The sequence below is a fragment of the Pelobates fuscus genome, chromosome 4 (assembly GCF_036172605.1).
Source record: "Pelobates fuscus isolate aPelFus1 chromosome 4, aPelFus1.pri, whole genome shotgun sequence".
Lineage (NCBI taxonomy): Eukaryota > Metazoa > Chordata > Amphibia > Anura > Pelobatidae > Pelobates > Pelobates fuscus.
In genome coordinates this window covers 361,966,281-361,993,785 of record NC_086320.1, presented here as the reverse complement: position 1 = coordinate 361,993,785, position 27,505 = coordinate 361,966,281, and the positions used below count along the sequence as shown (strand labels likewise).

At 39.0% G+C, this 27,505-nt stretch overlaps 1 protein-coding gene across 1 annotated transcript in view; it reads left to right on the top strand.

Annotated features, from left to right (window-relative positions):
- Positions 1-11,822: 11,822 nt before the first annotated feature.
- Positions 11,823-27,505, top strand: part of LOC134609157 (cyclin-dependent kinase 6-like) — a 173,930-nt gene continuing 158,247 nt past the window's right edge. Inside the window, exons 1-2 of the mRNA XM_063452657.1 lie at positions 11,823-12,301; positions 16,685-17,163. Coding sequence (XP_063308727.1) covers positions 16,925-17,163 — 239 coding nt within the window. The 5' untranslated portion in view covers positions 11,823-12,301; positions 16,685-16,924. The remainder of the gene's footprint in view (positions 12,302-16,684; positions 17,164-27,505) is intronic.

The following is a 27,505-nucleotide window of genomic DNA, read 5'->3' as shown; positions in this document are numbered from 1 at the left end:
TATTTACGGCTGCAGCATGTTTTAACCTTCACTTTTCCCTGTCATTTGAATGTGAATTATTTACCAGATATTATTATTATTATTATTGGTATTTATATTGTGCCAACTTATTCGCTTTAGAATAAATTTAACCCCTTCACGACGGGTGACGGACGAGGTCCGTCATCCTGGGGATGCCCTTAACGACGGGTGACGGACCTCGTCCGTCACGCGGTAAAATTAACCCCAGATCGCCGCAATCGCGGCGATCGTGGGGTTAATGGTGCTCCGGTCTGCCTCTGCATTAGAGGCAGACCGGGAGCACCGGATCGGGCTGTCAGAGTACATGTGCCCGCTCTGACAGCATGCCAGAGCGGGCACATGTGCTCTCTATACTCACCTCCGCCTCCCTGCACTTCCGGGTTCAGTGTGAAGTGCAGGGAGCCGGATCAGTGCTGATCCTGCCCCCTGGTGTAAAAAAAAAAAAGTAAATTTAAAATCCCACCCCCCTTTACCCATTTTAATAAAAAATTAACCCCTTCCCTGCCAATTGATCACTGACTACAGTGATCAATTGGCAGGGATTACATTTTAATATGATCTGATTTTTTTTTAACCCCTGAGGGTTAATTCTTTTTTTTTTTAACCCTCAGGGGTTAAATTTATTTTATTAATTAATTTAAATATTTTAAAATTATAAATTTAGCTAGCTGGGGAGGGTGGAAGTTAGTGGGGAATTGGGGGATTTAGTGTTAGGCTAACTAGGGGTTAACGTTAAAAAAGTTTTAAAATAAGCTTTAAAAAGTTAAAAAATTAAGTAAAAAAAAAAGTTTTAATAACGTTTAAGTAAAAAAAAAAAAAAAAAAAATCCTTTACCCAGTCCAAATAAAAATTAACCCCTTGCCTGCCAGTCTATCACTGCCTACAGTGATCAAAATACAGATCACAGTATTATACTGTGATCTAATTTTTTTTTAACCCCTGACGATTAACTTTTATTTATTTTTTAACCCTCAGGGGTTAAATTAATTTAATTAACTAATTTAAATATTGTATAATTAAATATTTTGCTAGCTGGGGTGGGTGGGAGTTATGGGAAAATGGGGAATTTACTGTTAGTGCTGCTTACTGCTAGTTAGGGGTTAACGGTAAAAGAAAAAGCTTAGAAAAATGTTAAATCTGTAAAAAAAAGTTTTACGAAAGTTTAGGAAACTTTTAAAAAATGAATAAGCAAAACAAAAGTTTAAAAAATAGTTTTAAAAAGTAAAAAAAGTTTTAAAAAGTAAAAAAATACATTTAATAACGCTCATTACCACTACACCTGGTACAAGCTAGCGGAAAAATGATCCCACGCTAAGGTTCAAAATATGCCTTTTGAAATACCCTGGGATGTCTTCTTTAAGAAATGGTATGGCTTTATGGGGTATTTGGATTATATAGCCTGGTAAAATACTCTAAAATGGGACATGGGCACAGCGTAAAAATTTAAAGTTTGAAAAAAATGGAATGGCTGTGTCCCAAATGTGCCCCTCCGATGTCCACATATACCTGGCAAAGGTACATACGGGGGTATTTTTGTACTCAGCCGACATAGCTGAGCAACATATAAAGTATTATAGAGTGGTGGTACACATAAGGTTTGCAAAATATACTGTGCAAACTCACTTTGTGTGTCAAAAAGGCAGAAAAAACGCTTATTACCACTACACCTGGTACAAGCTAGCGGAAAAATTATCCCACACTAATTTTCAAAATATGCCTTTTGAAATACCCTGGGATGTCTTCTTTAAGAAATGGTATGGCTTTATGGAGTATTTGGATTATATAGCCTGGTAAAATACTCTAAAATGGGACATGGGCACAGCGTAAAAATGTAAAGTTTGAAAAAAAAATGGAATGGCTGTGTCCCAAATGTGCCCCTCCGATGTCCACATATACCTGGCAAAGGTACATACGGGGGTATTTTTGTACTCAGCCGACATAGCTGAGCAACATATAAAGTATTATAGAGTGGTGGTACACATAAGGTTTGCAAAATATACTGTGCAAACTCACTTTGTGTGTCAAAAAGGCAGAAAAAACGCTTATTACCACTACACCTGGTACAAGCTAGCGGAAAAATTATCCCACGCTAAGGTTCAAAATATGCCTTTTGAAATACCCTGGGGTGTCTACTTTAAGAAATGGTAGGCCTTTGTGGGGTAGTTTGAATTTAAAACTTACGAAGATGCTTGGAAATTGCACATAGGTCCAGCGTCAAAATTCAAAGTTCTGTAAAAACTGATATGGCTTGGTCTCCAATATGCCACTGTAGCTTCACAAAATAGTGCCAAAGACATTCATTGGGGATGTCTTTTTACTCAGAAGACTTAGCTGAGCATAATTTGAAGGTTTTGAACTTAGTGGCACATATGAAATATACAAAATGCCCAGCAAAAATGCAATCCGTATGTCAAAAAATGCACAAAATTATTTTTTACCACATACTTTGGCATATATTGGTGAATAAATGGGGGCATGCTAAGGCACAATATGCACCTTATGATATACCCTGGAGTGTCTACTTTTACAAATGGTAGGCCTTTGTGTTTTTTTTTTTTTGAACAGTCAAACTGTTATAATACCCCAAATGGAAGCATAGGCTCATTAAATCCGTCTCTCAAAATTCAACTGTGAATACTGAAAAGGACAGGTCTCCTGTATGGCACTGTAGCTTCACGAAATAGTGCCATAGACATACAATGGGGGTGTCCTTTTACTCAGAAGACTTAGCTGAGCATAATTTGGGGGGTTTGAACTTAGTGGCACATATGAAATATACAAAATGCCCAGCAAAAATGCAATCCGTATGTAAAAAATGCACAAAATTATTTTTTACCACATACTTTGGCATGTAATGGTAAAAAAATGGAGGCATGTTAAGGCACAATATGCACCTTATGAGATACCCTGGAGTGTCTACTTTTACAAATGGTAGGCCTTTGTGGGGGTTTTTGAACAGTCAAACTGTTATAATACCCCAAATGGAAGCATAGGCTCATTAAATCCGTCTCTCAAAATTCTACTGTGAATACTGAAAAGGACAGGTCTCCTGTATGGCACTGTAGCTTCACGAAATAGTGCCATAGACATACAATGGGGGTGTCCTTTTACTCAGAAGACTTAGCTGAGCATAATTTGGGGGGTTTGAACTTAGTGGCACATATGAAATATACAAAATGCCCAGCAAAAATGCAATCCTTATGTAAAAAATGCACACAATTATTTTTTACCACATACTTTGGCATGTAATGGTAAAAAAATGGGGGCATGTTAAGGCACAATATGCACCTTATGAGATACCCTGGAGTGTCTACTTTTACAAATGGTAGGCCTTTGTGGGGGTTTTTGAACAGTCAAACTGTTATAATACCCCAAATGGAAGCATAGGCTCATTATATCCGTCTCTCAAAATTCTACTGTGAATACTGAAAAGGACAGGTCTCCTATATGGCACTGTAGCTTCACAAAATAGTGCCAAAGACATACAATGGGGGTACCGTTGTACTCAGCAGAAGTAACTGAACACATAATAAAGCTTTGTACAGGAATAGCACACAACAACTTTACAAAATACACATGAGAAGTTCTTTGTTATACGTTTGTGTGCGAAAACCCCCCAAAAACACAATTTTACTCCAATATTTAGCAGAGGTTGGCGGTAAAATGGCTACGTAGAAAGTGTCAAAACAACCTTAGGTAAATAGCCTGTGATGTCTACTTTATATAAATATATACTTTTGTGTGGCAATTTTGTTTTATTTTATGGCTATTAGGCTTACAAGACAAACATACCAAATTCTAAAATCGCTCCATATTAAAATTTTATTTTACTCCTTGTGCTTTGTGACCTGTAACTACCAAAAAAAACTTAAAATCCCAGACACATTATATATTCTGTAAATCACTTACTTTCCTTAACCTGCACTAATTATGCACACATTATGATTGCAAAAACTGTAAAAAAAAACAATATTTTTCATTTTTTTTGCATTTTTCTGTATTTTTTTTATAATAAGTAAGCATTTATATATTTATATGTTATATCAAATTAAAGCCCTTTCTGTCCTTTAAAAAACAGTATATAATATGTGTCGGTGCAATAAATGAGAGAGATGCAAATTGCAGTTGAACGCAAACAGCAAGAAAATGCAAAAATTGCTTGTGTCATTAAGCGTAAGTCAAGCTTCTGAAGCTCTGTCCTTAAGGGGTTAAAGGGACACTAAAGTCACCAGAATAACTACAGCTTATTGTATTTGTTCTGGTGAGTAGAATCATTCCCTTCGGCCTTTTTTGATGTAAACACTGTCTTTTCAGAGAAAATGCAATGTTTACATTACAGCCTAGGGATAACTCCACTGACCACTCCTCAAAAGGCTACTAGAAGTGCTTCCTGGGGCAGTGCTGCACACTGTGCAGTACTGTCATTTAGAGTCTCCACCCTCTGCATGCAGACACTGCACTTTCCTCATAGAGATGCATTGATTCAATTAATCTCTATGAGGAGATGCTGATTGGCCAGGGCTGTGTTTGACTTGTGCTGGCTCTTCCCCTGATCTGCCTCCTTGAAAGTCTCAGCTAATCCTATGGGGAAGCATTGTGATTGGCTCAGCCTACCACTTCTGATGATGTCAGCAGACAGCAGGCATGTCACAGGCAGACAGGGGCAGAGCCATCAGCTGCAGACTTGAATACAACTAAGATTTTACTATATTTAGGGAGGCAAGAGGGAACAGGAAGGTGGTTTTAACACTATAGGGTCAGGAATACATGCTTGTGTTCCTGACCCTATAGTATTACTTTAACAATAAACTAGAAAAGCTACAATTTCTGGGGAAATTGTGTGAAGTGTTCTTGCCTCCACCAGTAGTCTACAACTGGAGTGGACGGAGTAACTGGGTGGAGTGGCTTGAGTAACTGTTGTGGGGTTGGAGTGGCTGGAGTAACTGTGGAAAGGTTGGAGTGTGGTTCCCTCACTCTACAGCAAGGGCAGAGAAGAGCTTTCAAATCTTTCAAATCCCTCGAACATTCCACCAACTGCCAACAGAAACCAATAGATTTCAAATAGGGCAGAGAAGAGCGGTTAAAAACAAACTGCTCCAAATTGCTCACTTCACTGGCGTTTGCCATCTTCAAATGGTCGTATTTTAAAAACTATAAATCCTACAGCGAAGCGCTTTATATTGTGAGAATCACAAGACCCAGACCTACATTTTCCCCCCAATTCTTTATTTTTCTGTGCTCAGTTGTGCATGGAATTACATTCAGCATTTCATGAGATCGTTAGTTTGCAAGTATTTAGCGGTAACAAGTGTTCCCATAACATTTTGAGGTTAGTGTCAGGATATACAGTGAAATGCGTTTGTCAAGCACTTTTTATTTTTAACCGCGTTTGGGGACAAGCCCGGGGTTAGTTAGAGTTCGGCAGGCTAGTGATTGGTGTGTGTTGCACTCCCGGGGTACTACAGGCTTGAGGTGTTGAGGTGTGAAGTATGCTCCTTTGTGTTGCATGAGGCCGCAGTGTTGCGTAGGAGCCTAAGTTTGTGTGGTCTCAGGTTGGTATCTATATGCGTAGATAGTGCCAGGGTGTGCGTACTTTTTGAGTACTATGCGATGTTTGTGTGGATGTTGGACCGTTTGGTGTCCTGGTGGTTGCCTGGCACGCTTAGTGTTGCCCCTGCCCTAGAGGAGTGGCGGGGGGAGGGGGGGGGCGGCGGTATTTAAGGCGCCTCTTATCGCCAGATTGCCTGGGTCTTGAAGGCCAGCGGCTTGCTGAGTGAGAGAGGTGTGTAGACCCTGTTTTGTTTGGGGGTTGTGGTACCTTTCCCAGGGGTTTGGGTGTGTTGTCTGAGTGAGCGTACTAGAAAATAAAAGTGAAAGGTAGGGTAGGAAGAATTAAAAAAAGAAATTAATTAATTAATTAAAGTAAATGAGTAAAAAATACAATATGTGATAAGCATTGTAGAATAACATTATAGACTCTTAATTGGTTTGGATCTAAGTCCGAGCGTGTAGTTGGTCAGTGTAGTTTAGATAGCCAGAGGGTTGCTCGGAGGCAAGGCTGGCTCAGTCCCAGATTAGGGTCGGGTGTGCGGGCGCTGCAGGCAGTTCGCCATTTGTCCGGCTGAGGTGCTGGCTGCTGGGTCCTGGGTTACATTTTGGTTATCTTCTGTATTAGGAGGTTGACTCGGTTGCAGTCCCAATGCAGACAGGAAGGTTGGGGCTCCCACCGGGGAGGTAAGGTTGTGAGTGGACCCAGCGTGATGGACTAGTAAGGAGCCGGAGTTACCCCATCTGTATGGTATGTTTGCTTTGCATAGAGTGGACGTCACTGGGCTGAAGGATTTGCGTCTAAGTAATGTGGCTCAGGGGAGGTCTTGAAAAAATAATAACTTTGCGTCCTCAAATTCTAGTGGCGTTTTGCCTTTCAGGGCAGTCATTATTTGAATCTTGTCATGTATGGTTACACAACGTAGGATGACATCTCTGGAGGTGTCAGGTGCGATGCGTACTGAGCTTGTTACACGGTATATACCATCCAGTGTGATTTTCTTAGCTACTGGTTGTGGTAGGATGGTATTCAAGAGTCGTCGCATGTAGTGCGGCAGTTCTTCAGTGGTGATGGTGTTGGGTATGCCGCGGATCTTTATGTGTGTTCGCCGTTGCTTGTCTTCAAGGGACATTATTTGGGTTGCTAGGACATGTTTTTCTATGTGCAGCTGTTGGACTGAATCTTTCAGGGTAGTTATAGTATTGTGTACTCCAGCTATGTCCTTTTCTGCGTTTGTGATATGGTCTGTGACCTGTTGCATGTCCCTTTTAATTAGGGCTACATCTGCAGCCAGCAGCTTCTGGATGACTACCAGGAGGGCTTTCAGGTCCCCTTTAGTAGTGGGGGCTGAGTCCTCTGGCGAGGCCGGGACTTTTGTGGGTCCTCCCTGGGTGTTCTCTGTGTGTGAAGCCTCCCCTCCCTCCATCTCCTGGACGGGGGCCATGTTTGGCTGGTGCGTTGTCGGCTGGTCGGAGCAGCATTTCCCCAATGTCCCTACCTTGGGTATGGTCTCCAGCCGTAGGTTTGGGGGTACGTCGGCCCATGGTAGGTGTGTCCTGCGGGGGGTAGACCGGGTAGTCGGGACCCGCTCTCTGTCCGCCGAGGAGTGCCTCGAGGCTGAGGATTGGTGAGGCACGGTAGGCCGCAATTAAGTGACACCAAGGGGGTGGGGGGGGGGGGAGGAAGTTTGTTTTCGTGGCACTATATTTTCCCTTTAAAGGACCACTCTAGTGCCAGGAAAACATACTCGTTTTCCTGGCACTAGAGTGCCCTGAGGGTGCCCCCACCCTCAGGGACCCACTCCCGCCGGGCTCTGGAAAGGGGAAAGTGTTTAAAAACTTACCTTTTTCCAGCGGTGGGCGGAGAGCTCTCCTCCTCCGATCCTCCTCTTCTCCTCCCCGTCGGATGAATGCGCACGCGCGGCACGAGCTGCGTGCGCATTCAGCCGGTCACATAGGAAAGCATTCATAATGCTTTCCTATGGACGCTTGCGTGCTCTCACTGTGAAAATCACAGTGAGAATCACGCAAGCGCCTCTAGCGGCTGTCAGTGAGACAGCCACTAGAGGAAATAGGGGAAGGCTTAACCCATTCACAAACATAGTAGTTTCTCTGAAACTGCTATGTTTATGAAAAAATGGGTTAACCCTAGAAGGACCTGGCACCCAGACCACTTCATTAAGCTGAAGTGGTCTGGGTGCCTAGAGTGGTCCTTTAAATGAAATGTTTTATTAAAAAAAAAATCAAAAACGATTAAACAGTTTTATAGTAAAAGATCAAATAAAGAATATATTAGCAGTTTTATACCTTGTTATTTATTAATCTAGCTTTGTATGTCACTGGGTCTTTGATAATTAATTATGTGTGCAAAGTGCTACATGTAATTGGTCATCGTAAGTTCAGAAGTAAAAAAAATATTGTCATATTTGGTTAAACAGAATGTTCTGCAGTAAGAATTGGAGGAGAGCTATGTATCTATCATAAGAATGACTATTAGATTAGTCATCTAATACTGCTCTTCAATTGTATCATGTTAGTGCACAAAATCCAAATTTGTCTGAGATCAGTTCTGTAATGGATATCCCCTTGTTTAGAAATGTGATTGCATTGCAAAAACATCCAGATACTGTAATATTTCACCATTTATTCTCAGTTGTGATATGGTAATCTAAACAGAAATTACAGATCTGTCAAACTGGAACGTTTTAAAATTTCCCACTGTGCCTTATGTGTCAGCATTCTAGAAAAAAAAAAAAAAATTAAACCTGTACACATTCTTATCGGGTATTCACATTAACCTTTGTTAGTTACAGAATTGTACACATTTTATAGTTAATTGTTTAAGCTCCCACTATTTTAATTGTATGCAGTTATTTAAGTATTTATAAACCAGTCTTTTAAAAATATATTTCTTGTCAAATTGCAATTTTATTTTACCTTTGCAAATACATTATAAAACCGAGAAATTCTCTTTAAGTCATATACACAGCAATATGAGTAAAAGAAAAAACACATCTTATTATATGTATGTATGTATGTACGTATCTATCTGTCTGTCTCTCTGTCTGTCTGTCTATCTAACTATCTATCCTCTGAATTAACATATCTTGCAATATTTATGTGCAATAACTAAGATGTAATATTTTTTATATATTGAATTAAATAAAGTGAGATCAGACTCATACTTTACATATACATATTTAATATTTTAAAAGAAAAATATTTTTTTGCAACATGCAATATATCATGATAATTTTTTTTGTTTTGATCCAGTATATAAAAAATACTTCAATATTTATTATGACATTCCAGTAAGTGTTTGCAGAGTGAGACTTCCATTTTTTTAAATAACCCGCTTATTTTTCTGATTTAATGTACATTTAAAAAAATATTATTTAAAAGAAATGTAACTGTTTTATGCGAAAACCTGTATATACACAATATTTTATATATTAGTGTGTGTGTGTGTGTGTAGCTGTATGTATTGAATGTATTTTGCTTGCATTATATGTATATTAATATATAAGAAATCGATACATACATCAAATATAATTTTATAATTATTTTTAAAAAATATTGTCTGTAGAGAATTTTAGAGTGTGCATATATAGAATGTAATATTGATTGTAAAAAAAATGTCAGCGTGCGGAAGTATAGATTGTTTGTGTGTATGTGTAGAATGTTAGTGTGTCTAAATAATGTGAGTGTGCATGTATGTAAATAATGTATTGCTGATTTTATAACATGTCAGAATGTGAAAGTAATGTTAGCGAATGTGTAAGTACAGAATGTTAGAATGTGTGCATGCATGGAATGTTAGTGTGTGTGTGTGTGTGTTTAGAATGTCTGTGTGATTAAGTATATCATGTTAGTATATGTGTATGTGAAGAATGTCAATGTGTGTAAGTAATGTTTGTGTGTGTATGTATATGTTAGTGTGTTTATATATAGAATGCTTGTGTATGTATAAAGTATAATGTTAGTGTATATGTATATAATGCAAGTGTGTGTATGTATATAATGTTAGTGTATGTATATGTATAGAATGTTAGTGTGTGTATAGAATGTTAGTGTATGTATGTTTGTGTGTTTGTATATAATGTTAGTGTATGCATATAATGTTATTGTGTACGTATTTAATGTTACTGTGTATGTATTTAATGTTACTGTGTATGTATATAATGTTAGTGTATGTATTGAATGTCAATGTGTGAATAGATTGTTAGTGTATGTATAGAATGCTAGTGTGTATATGTATAGAATGTTAGTATGTATGCGTAATGTATGAATGTTAATGTATGTACAGAATGTTAATGTGTGTATGTATATAATGTTAGTGTGTGTATGTATATAATGTTAATGTTTACGTATAGAATGTTACTGTGTATGTATAGAATTTTAGTGTATGTATAGAATGTCAGTGTGTGTATAGAATGTTAGTGTGTGAAGGTATAGAATGTTAGTGTATTTATAGAAAATGTTAGTGTGTGTTTATAGAATGTTAGTGTATGTATAGAATGTTAATGTGGGTTTATAGAATGTTAGTGTATGTAGAGAATGTTAGTGTGGGTTTATAGAATGTCAGTGTATGCATAGAATGTTAGTGTATGTATAGAATGTTAGTGTGGGTTTATAGAATATTAGTGTATGTATAGAATGTTAGTGTAGGTTTACAGAATGTTAGTGTATGTATAGAATGTTAGTGTGGGTTTATAGAATGTTAGTGTATGTATAGAATGTTAGTGTATGTACAGAATGTTAGTGTGGGTTTATAGAATGTTAGTGTATGTATAGAATGTTAGTGTAGGTTTATAGAATGTTAGTGTATGTATAGAATGTTAGTGAGAATTTATAGAATGTTAGTGTGGGTTTATAGAATTTTAGTGAGGGTTTATAGAATGTTAGTGTATGTATAGAATATTAGTGTGGGTTTATAGAATGTTAGTGAGGTTTTATAGAATATTAGTGTACGTATATAATGTAAGTGTATGTATAGAATGTTAGTGTGGGTTTATAGAATGTTAGTGTGGGTTTATAGAATATTAGTGTATGTATAGAACGTCAGTGTATGTATAGAATGTTAGCTTGGGTTTATAGAATGTCAGTATATAGAATGTCAGTGTGTATGTATAGAATGTTAGTGTATGTATAGAATGTCAGTGTATGTATGGAATGTTAGTGTGTGTATAGAATGTTAGTGTGGGTTTATAGAATGTCAGTGTATGTATAGAATGTTAGTGTGGGTTTATAGCATGTTAGTGTATGTATAGAATGTTAGTGTGGGTTTATAGAATGTTAGTGTGTGTGTATAAAATGTTAGTGTATGTATAGAATGTTATTGTGGGTTGTACAGCGCTGTGGAATCTGATGGCGCTATATAAAAATTAATAATAGAATGTCAGTGTATGTATAGAATGTTAGTGTGGGTTTATAGAATGTCAGTGTATGTAGAGAATGTTAGTGTGGGTTTATAGAATGTCAGTGTATGTATAGAATGTTAGTGAGGGTTTATAGAATATTAGTGTGCGTATAGAATGTTAGTGTATGTATAGAATTTTAGTGTGTGTTTATAGAATGTTAGTGTATGTATAGAATGTTAGTGTATGTATAGAATGTTAGTGTATCTATAGAATGTAAGTGTGGGTTTATAGAATGTCAATGTGTGTGTATAGAATGTCAGTGTGTATGTATAGAATGTTAGTGTATGTATAGAATGTCAGTATATAGAATGTTAGTGTGGGTTTATAGAATGTCAGTATATAGAATGTCAGTGTGTATGTATAGAATGTTAATAGAATGTTAGTGTGTATGTATAGAATGTTAGTGTGGGTTTATAGAATGTCAGTGTATGTATAGAATGTCAGTATATAGAATGTTAGTGTGGGTTTATAGAATGTCAGTATATAGAATGTCAGTGTGTATGTATAGAATGTTAGTGTGGGTTTATAGAATGTCAGTATATAGAATGTCAGTATGTATGTATAGAATGTTAATAGAATGTTAGTGTGTATGTATAGAATGTTAGTGTGGGTTTATAGAATGTCAGTGTATGTATAGAATGTTAGTGTGTGTGTGTGTATAGAATGTGGCTCCACTTATATGATCCCTCTGCTTCTGCCAAGATAAAAGTGCTAAGACTAGAGTGCAGAGACAGGAATGAGAAGGAGGCGGCTGCAGGCTTTGTAGTCAGGAAGAATGCGGAAATGTTCTAGCACTATGTCAAACTTTTTTTGAAGCGGGGTCAAGTCACATTCAGCCAGCGTGGGAAACTCACAAAAAGTAGGAAAAAGAAAGCGCTGCTGCTCCTCTTAGAGGAGGAAGGAAAGAGGGAGAGAGAGGGAGAGGGAGAGAGAGAGGGAGACCGAGAGAGTGACTAATAGAGAAATGCCAGGGATAGGGGGAGGAAAGCCATAGCAGGATAGGGGTGCTGCCGCTCAGCTCACTGCCTGCAGAATAAACTCTTTAAAGATTTGCATGTTTAAGTGAGCAGTTTGCAGTGCGGAGGGTGTTTTTCCTCCGTGCTCAGAGCCGGCCCCCTTTCATGCATTAGCTGAGGATGGCTGTGCAGAGCTCAGTGTGCTGAAGGCTACCTGTGTGGCCAATGCCTGGGGTAGCAGGGACCATGTGAAACCACCTACCCACCTCCAGGCTCAGCAATAAGGAGAGCACAGCTCCATCAGCCAGTGCACAGCTGGATATACCCACCCCACCGGATTCAGCTAGATCAGTGCAGGTAAGTTACCTACCTCTGGGGGTAAAAACAATGCATCTAAATATATATACATAGAGTCATGGAAATCAGGCTTCCTATATGCATTCTGCACGAGGAGGGAAGAGGATTTTTTAATTTTATTTTATGCAAAAATAAGGGATGACCAAAAATATATTTTAAAAAAATAATAAAAAAAAATATCCCCAGCTGATGAAGGACTACAATTCCCATCATGTGACTGGAGGTTCTGCAGTAACTGGGAAAATCATTTATATTATTATTTTTATTTGCCTGCCCTTGTTTAAATGAATTTAAGTACCACTCCATTGTGCAGATCACCAGCCATGTGCTCGGTACTTTAATCCTTGTACACACTCAGTTCAATGGCTTTTTATTATATGTTGCAGCATAGTCGGTAGGTTTTTAACAGCAATCGCCCAGCCATTTATTATTCAGTTAGAATAGTCCTGCATAACCGATATACGGTAGATGAACAAAATACTGCAAAAAGAAAATACAGTTTAATGCAAATATACAAGAAAAATAACGACACCAGGTACAGGATGCAAGGGGTCAATGGCCACACGTTTTCCCTAGAAAGTCTTGTCATTCTGCAGTTTTCTAGTAAAGACTCAGAACGTTCCATTCCCTTTTACACGATCTTTAGAAAAAAGGGAGATAAAATAATGTCAGCCGCATACTGTACTTTAATGCATTGTCGTTGGCTGTTTCATTATTAACCCTTGGTTGGGTAAAATCTAACATGTTTGATCATATCACATAAGTCATTTTCGTTTAATGTGTATTTGGGCTTAAGCACCTCAACTTTCCTTTAACCCCTTAAGGACACATGACATGTCATGATTCCCTTTTATTCCAGAAGTTTGGTCCTTAAGGGGTTAAACACTTTCCTGGGAACTTCTGTAAGAAAACTGATAGTTAAACCCTGGCAGCCTTCAATTGTGGACTGCATCTCTCATGATGCTTAGGATGATGGGAAATGCAGTTAGCTGGAGTGCCATTGTTTAGGCATCACTCCTCTGGGGCAGGGAAGCCAAAATGTAGATTTCCTCCAGAAGTTGTAGCTTTAGAACAAACAGTGGCTACCTTTATTTTGTAGTATAGGGTATTCGGATGGCCCAGGGGATAATAAGGTGATTGGAAACTCCCAAGTGTCCCCGTCCCCCCGCATCACAGCTGCAGGCAAACATTTATGTGTCTGAGTAATTGTATTAAAGTACATATTGCAAATGAATCATAAAAAATCCCATGAAAATTTGGCTACTTTGCAAAAACTGCAATGTTGCCGTTATTTTCAACAGCACAATATGATATATAAATATAATATACATATTAAAAGCAAAGGGTTTTTTTTAATTAGGAAAAATATTTTGGCTGCCAATTTCTATAAATATATATATACCCTGTTGCTTTGCACCCCTCGCCGTCACAGGTGCCTCATATCAGGGCCCTGTTTAACCTTGTGCTGCAGAGTCCCAGGAGGAAGGATTTCCCAAGTAAGTGGATTAATGTCATAGGAGCAGGCATTAGATTGCTAGAATAGGACCTTCCAAAAATGGGGTACATTGACGTTGCTGCAGGCTTCTATATTGTAAGATCAGAACCCCCATTATTTTTGCTGATGTTATTTGTTTTAAAAAGAACTATTACATTCTGTGAGCGGAGAAACTGCGGTTTGGCGAATTAGTGAGTGCGCTGGATCTTGTATGTTATATTTATATAATATATATATATTAATATTACGCACACGTGTTTTTATTATTCCATTCCTCTTTTGTAGACTGAAGAATTAATAAATGAATGTAATTTTACTGGGCCGATGCAGGTCCTACTGGAACGCAGTATAGTTAACTATTAGTTATCAGTTATTCCATTTCAACAAGTGGGATATTCCTGAACTAGGCACAATATACGGAACGTTATGTGATGGATTGATTCTTTGTGTAATTTAAGCATGATTTTATTAGATTTTTTTCTATAATAGCATTAAAATATATGAAATGCAAAACACTGTTTAACAACCAAATGCGTTGTTTCGATCCCTACCTACACAGTCTGCTGTAGCATTAGCACTGGTGATTAAAACGCAGTGCCGCCCAATCATACAGATGTTCTACACGTAATAAGTATATAATACAACATGGGGTACATACAGTGAGTATATAATACAGCATGGGGTACATACAGTGAGTGTATAATACAGCACGGGGTACATACAATGAGTATATAATACAGCATGGGGTACATACAATGAGTATATAATACAACATGGGGTACATACAGTCATTCAATGAGTACATAATACAGCATGGTGTACATACAATGAGTATATAATACAACATGGGGAACATACAATGAGTATATAATACAGCATGGGGTACATACAGTGAGTATATAATACAGCATGAGGTACATACAATGAGTATATAATACAGCATGGGGTACATACAGTGAGTATATAATACAGCATGGGGTACATACAATGAGTATATAATACAGCATGGGGTACATACACTAAGTGTATAATACAGGATGAGGTACATACAATGAGTATATTATACAGCATGGGGTACATACAATGAGTATATAATACAGCATGGTGTACATACAGTGAGTATATAATACAGCATGGGGTACATACAATGAGTACATAATACAGCATGGTGTACATACAATGAGTATATAATACAACATGGGGTACATACAATGAGTGCATAATACAGCATGGGGTACATACAGTGAGTATATAATACAACATGGGGTACATACAATGAGTATATAATACAGCGTGGGGTACATACATTGAGTATATAATACAGCATGGGGTACATACAGTGAGTATATAATACAACACGGGGTACATACAATGAGTATATAATACAGCATGGGGTACATACAGTGAGTATATAATACAACATGGTGTACATACAGTGTGTATATAATACAGCATGGGGTACATACAATGAGTATATAATACAGCATGGGGTACATACAGTGAGTATATAATACAACATGGGGTACATACAATGAATGTATAATACAGCATGGGGTACATACAGTGAGTATACAGTATAATACAGCATGGGGTACATACACTAAGTGTATAATACAGAATGAGGTACATACAATGAGTATATAATACAGCATGGGGAACATACAATGAGTATATAATACAGCATGGTGTACATACAGTGAGTATATAATACAGCATGGGGTACATACAGTGAGAATATAATACAGCATGGTGTACATACAGTGAGTATATAATACAACATGGTGTACATACAGTGAGTATATAATACAACATGGGGTACATACAATGAGTATATAATACAACATGGGGTACATACAATGAGTGCATAATACAGCATGGGGTACATACAATGAGTGCATCATAATATAGCATGGGGTACATACAGTGAGTATATAATACAACATGGGGTACATACAATGAGTATATAATACAGCATGGGGTACATACAGTGAGTATATAATACAGCATGGGGTACATACAATGAGTATATAACACAACATGGATTACATACAATGAGTGTATAATACAGCATGGTGTACATACAGTGAGTACATAATACAACATGGGGTACATACAGTGAGTATATAATACAACATGGGGTACATACAATGAGTATATAATACAGCATGGGGTACATACAGTGAGTATATAATACAGCATTGGGTACATACAATGAGTATATAATACAGCATGGTGTACATACAGTTAGTATATAATACAACATGGGGTACATACAATGAGTGTATAATACAGCATGGTGTACATACAGTGAGTACATAATGCAACATGGGGTACATACAATGAGTATATAATACAGCATGGGGTACATACAGTGAGTATATAATACAGCATTGGGTACATACAATTAGTATATAATACAGCATGGTGTACATACAGTGAGTATATAATACATGATGAGGTACATACAATGAGTATATAATACAGCATGGTGTACATACAGTGAGTATATAATACAACATGGGGTACATACAATGAGTGTACTATACAGCATGGTGTACATACAGTGAGTATATAATACAACATGGGGTACATACAATGAGTATATTATACAGCATGGGGTACATACAGTGAGTATATAATACAGCATTGGGTACATACAATGAGTATATAATACAGCATGGGGTACATACACTAAGTGTATAATTCAGGATGAGGTACATACAATGAGTATATAATACAGCATGGTGTACATACAATGAATGTGTAATACAGCATGGAGGACATAAAATGAGCGTATAATACAGGATGAGGTACATACAATGAGTATATAATACAGCATGGGGAACATACAATCAGTGTATAATATAATGTATTTTTCTCTCCCACAGATGATCATGTGAATCCCTCAAATTCTATCCCACTCTGTCTGTGCCCCGTGTCACTCTGCTATATCTATGGTCCACTCTTGCGACGCACTGGCTGTGCCCCTAGCTCCCTCTGTGCTCTGCCTCTCCTCCTGCCCTTGCTCTCCGGCACTCTAGAACCCTCGGCTCCACGTGTCCCCTGTGGCCCGGAGCAGAGCCGGAGGGGAGACGGGCTCTAGGCAGGAGGAGGGTCCCCTGGAAAGGATGATGCCGATGACAGAGAAAGAAGGAGTGGCCGACCAGCAGTACGAGTGCGTGGCCGAAATCGGAGAGGGGGCCTATGGCAAGGTGTTCAAGGCCCGTGACCTAAAGAATGGTGGCCGCTTTGTAGCCCTGAAGCGAGTGAGGGTGCAGACGGGGGAAGAAGGCATGCCCCTGTCCACCATCAGGGAGGTGGCCGTGCTGCGACATCTGGAGACCTTCGAGCATCCCAATGTAGTCAGGTGAGCATGTCATGTGTTCTGGAAAGGGGAGATTGTAGAGGTCTAGCGGCTCTCATGAGCTAGGCAGGGGAGGGAGCTGACTGTCAATCATCCACAGGGCAGTTAGGGATGTACAGAGCATATCATTGTCATATGCACCAACAGAATAAATTTTTTTTTACAAATTGAGAACATTAACTTAAAGTGCATTATTAATTTCTTTAAAATAATACTACTACGATACTACACTTTGATACTACACTTTGTGTCCTAAATGCCAAATAGAAAGACTGAATAAGCTACAGGTTAACTCAAATTGCCCAATACAGATAAAGATGACATATGTGTGTCACTCACCTCTCTCTTCCCCACTTGGTGCAATATGTCAAATTTGAGATTACTCTCCCGGTGAGCTTCTCAGCCAATAAAGAGATATCTAAAGTTGATATACGAATGCTGAAGTATGTAGTTCCATTTTAATAAATCAATGCCCTGATTGAGCTAACTCAGTGTCAATCTATTTATAAACACTTTGACAGTTTACAGTGGGAGAGTGCTAGGGCATTCCGGTAACCATAATCACTGCAGTGTGATGTAGTGGTTATGGTGCTTAAAGTATCCTTTTAATCCTTTGTTTTGAAAAAATGAATTAATTAGAAAATAAATAGCATAGGGTTTCGGGATTTTGCACTAAAGTGAGAATCCAAGTTGAATTGATCAAGGTGAAAATAAATGTAAAATTTAAGTTCAAAATAGCTAAACTGAAAAGAAATCTCAAGCCAGCTATACTATCAGTTCAGTTTAAAATTCACTTTAAATTCTAACTCTTGTAAATAACCTTTTGTGTGTGTTTATAAGTGGAAGGGGTCAGTAATTCCTTTTTTTAAATCAGATTTATCTAATAAATGTTCTTACTATTAATTGTGAGCATATTATTATTTTATTATTTATATAGCGCCATCAGATTCCGTAGCGCTCTACATATGGCCTCCATAAGTATCCTCGGCATGGGTGGGACAAATTAATAATGAGATATTGTGCTATGTACACGAGAAGATGTCTAAGAATGCTGTACATTTTTCTTGGCTGTAGACATGTTAATTATTTAAGTGTTTCTTCTATTCTATTTTATAGTGTTGCGGATGTGCAGAACTCTAAGCTTTAAATGATTTGTCTGCATGATTATGTTTGGATGTAGCTTAACTTACATCCTGTCTTAACGTACTAAAAGATGGAGAATCTTTAGAGATCAAAATATCAGCCTCGGAATGTACTTTGAAGTGTTTATAAAGCACAAAATGCTACATGTGGTGCAATTAGTCGGAACTTAGCTTTAGTTTCCATGGTGATTGTTCTACATATAGCTTTTTGCACCAGATCTGCTTCTTTATACTTTGGTTATTGCATAAAGTGAATTCATATTTTGATGTTCAAAATTGTATCTATTATATCATTTTAATAACGCACATTTTGGAAAATATGGAGCTTTTTGCAATCAGCGTGTTTTAAAGTAAAATAAACAGCGATAAGTGAATTAAATAGCACAGTTTTTAAAATATTCTTACTTTTAGACGTTTTTTTATTCTTTATTTTTGGTGCATAGGCAAGATGTTACATAATTGCTCACAATGTACGAAATAACATGTTAGAACAGTGGTGAGGTATGATAAACATTGCACATTTTTTATGTAGGGTAGAGTGGGCAGTTGTGTTGTGCTAGCATTGTGTGATTGACTCGTCGAGGGGGCTATCTAGTAGTGTAAGTGCACTTAGTTGAACTGTTGGTTTGCGTGCTAGGGGGTGGGTGTCTGCTGGTAACCGCGTTCGCTTGCGGTGGGTCGTGAACCCTTTAGCCATCTGTGGGGGCGCTGTCCGTGGTCTCCCGTGGATTACAATTCTTCCATCCCGTGTGTACCCAGTGAGTGCAAAGTGGAGAGCGACATGGTGTGTGTAGGCTGGTCATTGATAGAAATGTCTGTGTTGGGGTGGCCGTGTGGTGCAGGTGCTGTATGTGCGTCTGTCACCTGCGTGGTCTCTTTCCTGTGATGGCTACGGGCCCTAAAGCCTGCAGTTCCCTGATGGGTAGGGGTTGCACGTAACTGAAAATTTGAGTGTCTAGATGTCGTTGTTCTAAGCCCTCTGTCGGACTGCGGCAGTCGTGGGTGGTCGCGCTGTGCAGGTAGACTTTGTCTTAATGTGTGTCTTTAAAAAAAAACATTTTTTTCTTGCCTCCTGTATATGTGTTTTTAAAGAGTATTATTAAAATAATGTTTCCAATAATGTAAAATTTGTTATGAATCAGCAATCATAAAATCTCAAGATAATGGTAAATAACCTGTTAACTTTTAAAACCATTTTTTTTTTACCAATAGTGATGCTCTCTAGGTTAGCCCAGATGTTCATTGGGGCCCATAGTACTTCTGAAATCAGTCACTTAACCCCCCCTTCCCCCAAAAGGTTTTTTTTTTTTTTAAAAACAAGGATGGCGTGATTAGTGTGCCAGAACATTGAGATGCAGACAAGCACTAGAATTAAGGATAAGCATTTATTAAACAAAATGTCCACCTGTTGATAGTTGGACAGAAAACCAGTTTACCTCTATCCATAAGGTGGATGCCTCCATCTTGGCTACCTGTCAGTCATCATTATAAATTATGCCATTTTCTGTCATTAAAAATAGTGAAATAGAATAGAAAATCATATTTCTGTTTTCTTCCTCATTTGCATAGTGTGCCCTGACTGTGCCTGGACTGTAATGGAGTGAATGCATCACAATAAGTGTTTTACACAAATTATATGTGATTGATGTAATTTCGAGAAGAGACAGTACCCTTTTAACATGCATATGCTACCTCTCTGACTTTGTGGATATATGAAGTGAATTTTAATTGTAGGCCTGAGACAGCTGTATTATAAAAATTCTCCAGGTCACCTACGCTTTCAATCACGCACAGTTTTTCCCCAACTCTGAATTCACTTTGAATTCACAAAAACTTGATCTTTAGCCAAAAAAAAGCCAAATTGGAGCTATTCATATGACTTCCGTGTTTTGACATAATTTTGTAAGTTGTTTGGTGACCCATCACATTTTTATCTGACAAGGGAACTGCAACTATTTTGCCAAAGGAGTCGAATTGGAAAATAAATATTCAGTTTAACTTTCAGAATCTATTGTGTGGAAACCATGGAACTTACAAGGGAATTGTAAATGTGCGGATTTAAAAGCTGAGCTGAAAAAATGGCTGGGTTCAAAAATGTTTACAGTTCTACTATATTGGACTATCGTGATCAGATCCCAACAACTCCTCATTTATCAAATAAGCATGTTACTTTTGGCTCAGTAATTTTGGAAATATAATTGTCAGTTCTCCGCAATTCTCCGTTCAATAAATAAGCCCTACTTTTTTGCAAGTAGACGTCTTTCTAATGCAATCCATTGTGGAATTTGCATGTTGAAGTTGCTACATACAGTACAGGGAGTTGTTTTGTTAACTTTTCAGAGTTATTTTAACTCTTTGGTGGGTTTGTTTGGCGTGATGTTTGCTCATATAAATATGTGCTGTTTGTTATAATTTATTTTTTCTGGTAGGTTGGTTAATATGTGCGGTTAAAACTTTCAACTGCATGTATCTTAGTTTATTTACTTATTTATTATTTACTATGCACGCTTTTCATCTCTGTAAAGGTGTCTTAAGAAGCAGTGTTCTCATCACACACACAAAAAAAAATGGAAAATATATATTTTTTAAAAAAATTGTTCAACTGTGTGATTCTTTGAAATAGCAGTCTGGCATGGTGTGATATCTTAGAAGTGTTTATTGAGATCAGAATATTGAAACTTGCTTCTGTGCACTTGGATGTACGGGAAGATCACAGTAACAATTTGTCATCGGTATTAAAATAAAATATGTTGAACCATTTTCAGTAATGTGAAAAAAATCCCCTTTCACAAACTTTCATTTCTAGATTGAGTGGGCTTTAATCATTTTAAGTGAAACAAAGATTGAAAATAAAGATTTGTGTTTCTCTAGTAAATTATAATTGTGAAATTTAAGCTAAGATAGCCGAGTTATAAAGACTCGCATTCAGCTATTATTCAAACTTTTGGGTATAAATTGTGCTTGTGTGTTAGCATCTAAATAAAGGGACATTAAAGGCACCCAGGCCACTTCATCTCATTGAAGTGGTCTGGGTGCAGTGTCCCTGTCCGCTTAATCCTGCAATGTAAAACATTGTAGTCTCTAGTGATGCTTATTGCAGTTTCACTTAGTTTAACTCCGTGAAATAACACTGGAGGCACTTCACACTTTGCATGAAGACGTTCAGGATCTTGAAATTCCCCATTGTGAAGCTTTGATAATATTGTAAAGCGCTACCAAATCTGTTGGCGTTCTATAAATGGCAATAATAATAATACAATTCTTTCCTATTGGAACCACCTAATAGGTTGCGCTTACCAAGCATGGTCATAAGGTTCCTCATTGCGTTGACGTAGGGAGTAGCAGAGAAGGAAGCCCTTGGCGGTGGAAAGTTTGTTACATTCCCCTTTTTTCTTATTTCACAAGGATGGAATTGTTGGTTCCAAAGAAAAGGCAGTGTTTACATTACTGCCTAGTAACACCTCTAGTGGCAGTCACTCAGATGGCCACTAGAGGTGCTTCCAGTGTCAGTACTGCACAATGTGCAGCACTAGCATGCGTCATTTCCACGCTCTGCATGGATGTGCTGAACGTTGATTCAATGCATCTCTATGATGAGATGCTGACTGATAAAGCGTGGCAAGAAAAAAGGTGAGTTTACAGGGTCCAGGGTCCTAAATAATTGGTGTAACAATATAGTGTCAGGAGTACATGTTTGTGCTCCTGAAACTATAGTGTTCCTTTAACTTGTAAGTCACATAAGTTTTCTTTTTCTTATTTTGCTGTATTTATTTTTAAATGTAAATATTAAATTAAAAAAAATGCACGTAATTATAGTGCACAGTTATTACTTTTAAAACTGCGCGTTAACCCAGGGCTCGACAAATCCCAGGCGCCAGGTCACCATGGCTACTAGGATTTTTGTCCTGGCACCTGGGATTTGCTGTCCCATTTAGCCCCCGAGGTGGTCGGCTGCCTATGAGTGCAGGCGTCCGTCCGGCTAATAAAGAGCATGGGCTTACGTGCGGTCAGTCAGTCAGCTCAGGAACAGCATGGGCATGCAGTCTGTCGGCCTGCTGAGGGAGAGCATTGCCATGCGTGAGGGTGGTCGGCTGGCTAGCTGAGGGAGAGAGTCAGTGGGCATGCGCACAGGCAGGAGGCTCCTGGAAGATTGAGCCAAACGGGCAGGTGCGCGAGGGAGCTGTGACCTCCCTGCTCTGCTCCCTCGCTCGCCCTCTAGTGATGCCGGGAGCCGAAATATGACATCATTCCGGCCCCGGCATCACCAAGCAACGTTCTATGGAGCAGAGCAGGGAGATGACTGAAGCCCCACGGAACCACAGGGAAAGCTGAACCACCCAAGCTCTCCCAAAAGGTAGGGAGGCTGGGTGGTCACATTAATGTGTGTGTGTCTCAGTGAGTGAGTGTGTCAGTGAGTGAGTGTCAGTAAATGAGTGTGTCTGTGAGTGTCTGAGAGTGTGTCTGTCTGTGAGTGTCTTGAGAGTGTGTCTGTCTGTCAGTGTGTGTGTGTCTGTCAGTGTGTGTGTGTGTGTGTCTGTCAGTTTGTCAGTGTGTGTGTCTGTCAGTCTGTCAGTGTGTGTGTATATCTGTCTGTCTGTCAGTGTCTGTCTGTCAGTGTGTGTGTGTCTGTCTGTCAGTGTGTGTGTGTCTGTCTGTCAGTGTGTGTGTGTGTCAGTGTGCGCATGCGTTTGTCTGTGAGTGAGTATGTGTTTAGGTGACCTTCAATCACAAAGTAAAGTGGTTTTTACTCACCTTATTTCCCCACGCTGTGCTGGTCTCGCCGCAGCTGGCCCTGCCTCCATGACTGTGATCATCAATCTTGATGATCTCAGATAATCCAATGCTTTCCAATAGGAAAGCTTCAGGAGGCTATTGCGCATGTGTGGCAAAATGCCACGCTGCGCCAATCAGCATCTCCTCATAGAGATGAATCAATGCATTTTTTATGGGGAACGTTCATCGCCTCCACGCAGAGCATGGAGACGCTAAACGAAGGTGCTGCGCATTGTACAGCACTGACCCAGGATGCACTCTAGAGGCCGTCTTAGTGACTGTTACTTGAAGTGTTACTAAACAACACTGTAAATACTGCCTTTTCCCTGAAGTGTGCAGGGACAGGTTATAGACACAAGAACAACTACATTAAGCTGTATACTATACATTAAAGCTGTAGTGGTTCTGGTGATTATAGCGTCCCTTTAAGAATTGCATATTTTAAAATTGAAAAGCCTGGCTCCTAACTTTATTTGCTGGCTCCTACATTCCAAGCAAATTTGTCCAGCCCTGCGTTAACCACTTTACGTATTTATTATTTTCAATGGTCACAGCTTTCCTCATAATTGCCTAGCGTTGCCCTTGTCCTGTAACAGAAGATCAGGGGTAGTCAATCTTCTGCACTCCAGATGTTGTGGACTACATCTCCCTTGATGCTTTGCCGGTGTTATGGTTGTAAGAGCATTATGGGAGATGTGGTCCACAACATCTTGATTGCTCAGCAATCTAGAGTGCCAAAGGTTGCCTACATCTGGCCTATATATTGTCCATCATAGACGATGAAATAAAAATCCAATGACAAGCCTAACTGATAGTTACATAGGCTGAAAAGAGACATGGCCAGCAAATTCAGCCTTCCTTACGTCTATTTTTTGCTGTTTATCCAAAAGAATGCAAAAAATCCCAGTTTGAAGCACTTCCAATTTTGCAACAAACTATGAGGGGGGGGAGGGGGGATCCTTTTTGATCCCCGAATAGGTCTTGGTTCAAGAAGCTGTTACCCTACAGTTGAAAAATTGTATTATTGAATATTATGTTTTTGCAAGTATGCATCTAGTATAGACTCTGATAAAACCACTTCTTCAGGCAGAGAATTCTACATCCTTATTGTTCTTACGGTAAAAAAAAAAAACCTTTCCTTTGCCTTAGACTAAATCTTCTTTCTTCCAGTCTAAACACATTACCTCATGTACTATGTGTAGTCCTGCTTGTGAATAGATTTCCACACAATGGTTTGTATTGGCCCCAGATATATTTGTATAATGTTATCATATCACCTCTGAGGCGATGTTCTTCTAAACTAAAGGTTTAAATTTGTTAACCTTTCTTCAGCTAAAATGTTCCATTCCTTTTACTAATTTTGTAGCCCGCCTCCGCACTCTTTTCAGTGCCATAATATCATTCTTTAGAAGAGGTGATGGAATCCAAAGTCACTTTTTGCTATCTCGTGGTAATAGAAGATCAGGCCTCCCAGCAGTCCTGCGTTTCGTAGTACAGTTCCATTTCCGGAGTCCTACAGATATTAAACGTTACAAATGTGTGTGCTCCTGTTCCTAAATTAGTTAACATGTTCACATGTTTTCAGGCACTCAACAGAAAGCATCTAAAAATTCTGTAGTGAAGAAATGCAGTGATACATTTTTTTTTTTTTTTTTTTTAAAAGACGCTGTTTTGGTTAGAGTCCTGTATTCTTGCACATGCTCCGTACACTACTGATCGTATCTTGCCTCGTGCAACCAACTGATCGATACGTCAGCATATGCACGTACACATGCCACGTGGTAATCTCGGCCTACTAAATTTATTTTTACCGAGATTCCACCACATTCCCCCCTTTGATGCCTCTTGATATTTTACAATTACTTGAGGCATCACATAACCTTAGTTTGCTTACACCGCAAGTTACCTTGAACCAGACCAGACTTATCTTATGATGTGAATCTTCAACATTCATCTTCTTGCATTGGTTCTCCCTGATCTAGAGCCTTATATTTATATATCGCCATTATCTGTGCAGCAGCCTTCCTCTCTGCTATACTTCCTATCAGGCTTTGCACAGACCTAACTACTAAGGGTATAAGACACGGCAGGAGTAGACACAACAGTAAAATCAGTAGGACTCCACCTACCACTGCCTTAAGCCCTCCAAACCACTCATACCAGCTACCAAACCAACTACTTGGATTGTACCCTTTCCATACCTGAGTAGGCACATGCGCTAGTTTAACCATATGGCTAGTAAGCTCAGCTATTGCTTGCCCTTCATCATCTATTTGAAGACAGCAATTGCTTAGGTTAAACTTCCCACATACACCTCCCTCTACTGCCAAAAGGTAATCCAAGGCTAATCTATTCTGGTATACTGCTGTCCTCATCCTGGTATTATGTTTCACTAGAAGATTGAGCGCTTGTGATGTCTCATTTGTGATAATCTCAACCACCGCCTGTAATCTTATAATACGGTTGAGCATATAAATAGGGGTTCTATAACCAAAGGTACCATCCTCAGCCCACGTGGCTGGCCCATAATAATCTATGATACGCTGGGGAGGCCATTCATTATCTTCCCAGGTACCTATCTCTAAGGGCCCCCTTTTCTTCCTATGATTCACATCATACACTTTAACACCTAAAGTCTCACCTGTTTCAATCGGTAACAAGAAGAAGGATGGTTTGAGCATACCCAACACACATGCCCCTTCCCAGTCCTGTGGCAGCTCCGAATAGGCTTTCTTACCACAGATCCAGTACAAATTTGCTGGGGCTCTCCAGGTAGATGTGATGGATAAATCAAACCACACATCCTTTAAATTGGCGTATCTAGCAAACGGGTTAGATGGTTCTGAGACATTTGAAGCCGACCACCAAGTTGTATTCTTTGTATCATCATCATAAGCTTTTTGCCCTAGACAAGTTAATTCTCCTACAGAAGTATTATACATTATTCCTTTCCTTGCTATGCAAACATAACCTATGATGGAGGTCTTTAATCTCCACTCAGATTTACCTCTAACACTCAAATGATAATCGGCTGGTGCAGATATTAGTTGGTCAACTGCCTCAGAACCGGACATTACCTCCTTTGCTTCCCAAGGCCATTGGTCTCCCATGTTAGTACCTCCACACACATAGCAGTTGGTAACATTAAGACTACCGGCAATACTTTCAGCTAGGTCAATGAACAGGTTCTTAGCGCTATGGGGGATCTTATTATCTATACTCATCTCTTCATAAAAGGAGTGGTATACTTGATGAGTCTGGGAGGATACCGTATCAGTCTCTATCCCTATAAACAATAATGTCCCAGGATCTAAACCCGTCCCGTATATCTGAAACCCAAATAAATTGCCATACTTATCTAGGAACTTGTCGGGGTTATTAATAAGTATATGGACTGGGTTGCATTCCATAGACTTACAATATGGGCTAGTCGGCAACTTAGTCACTATCATGTCTTTATCTACTGTCTGTCCCCAAGTCGCCCACCCCACACAAGACCAATATGGGCAAAAGTTATAGTCTTTATTTGGGCATCTAGGACTCACATATTTATTTTTACTACTGGGACAAATATATTTATCGTTAGATCCATACGTCCTCTCCCATCTAAGATCCCCACATACATTCCACGGCTTTCTACCACTTGATATCGCCTTACATGCATCAAATAGCAGAACACCCGAAGAATATACGGATTCTAACACCGTCTTATTAATTAGGGTCCCCTGAGGATCTCCATTCCTGAGAGTCAACCAAATTGTACGAGGCTGATACTCCGGACTGAAGCACTTAGGTTCTCCTACTCCTAAATGGCATACACTATAGTCTATATTTAAGTATCTACATCTTGATACATCTCCTTTACATTCGTATTGTGAATGCCAAATTAGGGTTTGGGAAATATGGTTACCTGTTCTCGTAGTCTTAATGCATACCTCACAGCTAGGAGTGTCGGTACCTCTACCTTCCTGAATATAAAAACACATGTAAATAAACACAATCAAAAGCACATCTTTCGCCGTCATCCTCAGTCTTCGTCCGTGCGATGGAACCTCAGCTTCCAGGATGTGAGGGCTGCAGGGAATGGAGTTCTGCTCGTCTTCACAGGTGTCCCTTCGGGACTTTCCTGGCTTATACACTATGTGATGGTAAGAGGACAGGCTTTATTATGGCCTTCTCACTTACACCTGTAACAATAAAATTTGTAATCCACAATAATTCCTCGTTACTCCGACTGAGTAGTGCGTTTCAACCGGATCTTGCAGGGATTCTCTGGATCTGCTGTAACTTGCCAAGAATCGACTGCTGCTGGTTTAACCCTGGAGTGATGTATCCACGGAGTCACTTCTGCTACTTTTATCGCTGTAGGGGTAGACAAAAGAACAACATAAGGACCTCTCCACTTGGGCCCTAACGGTACATTATTCCAC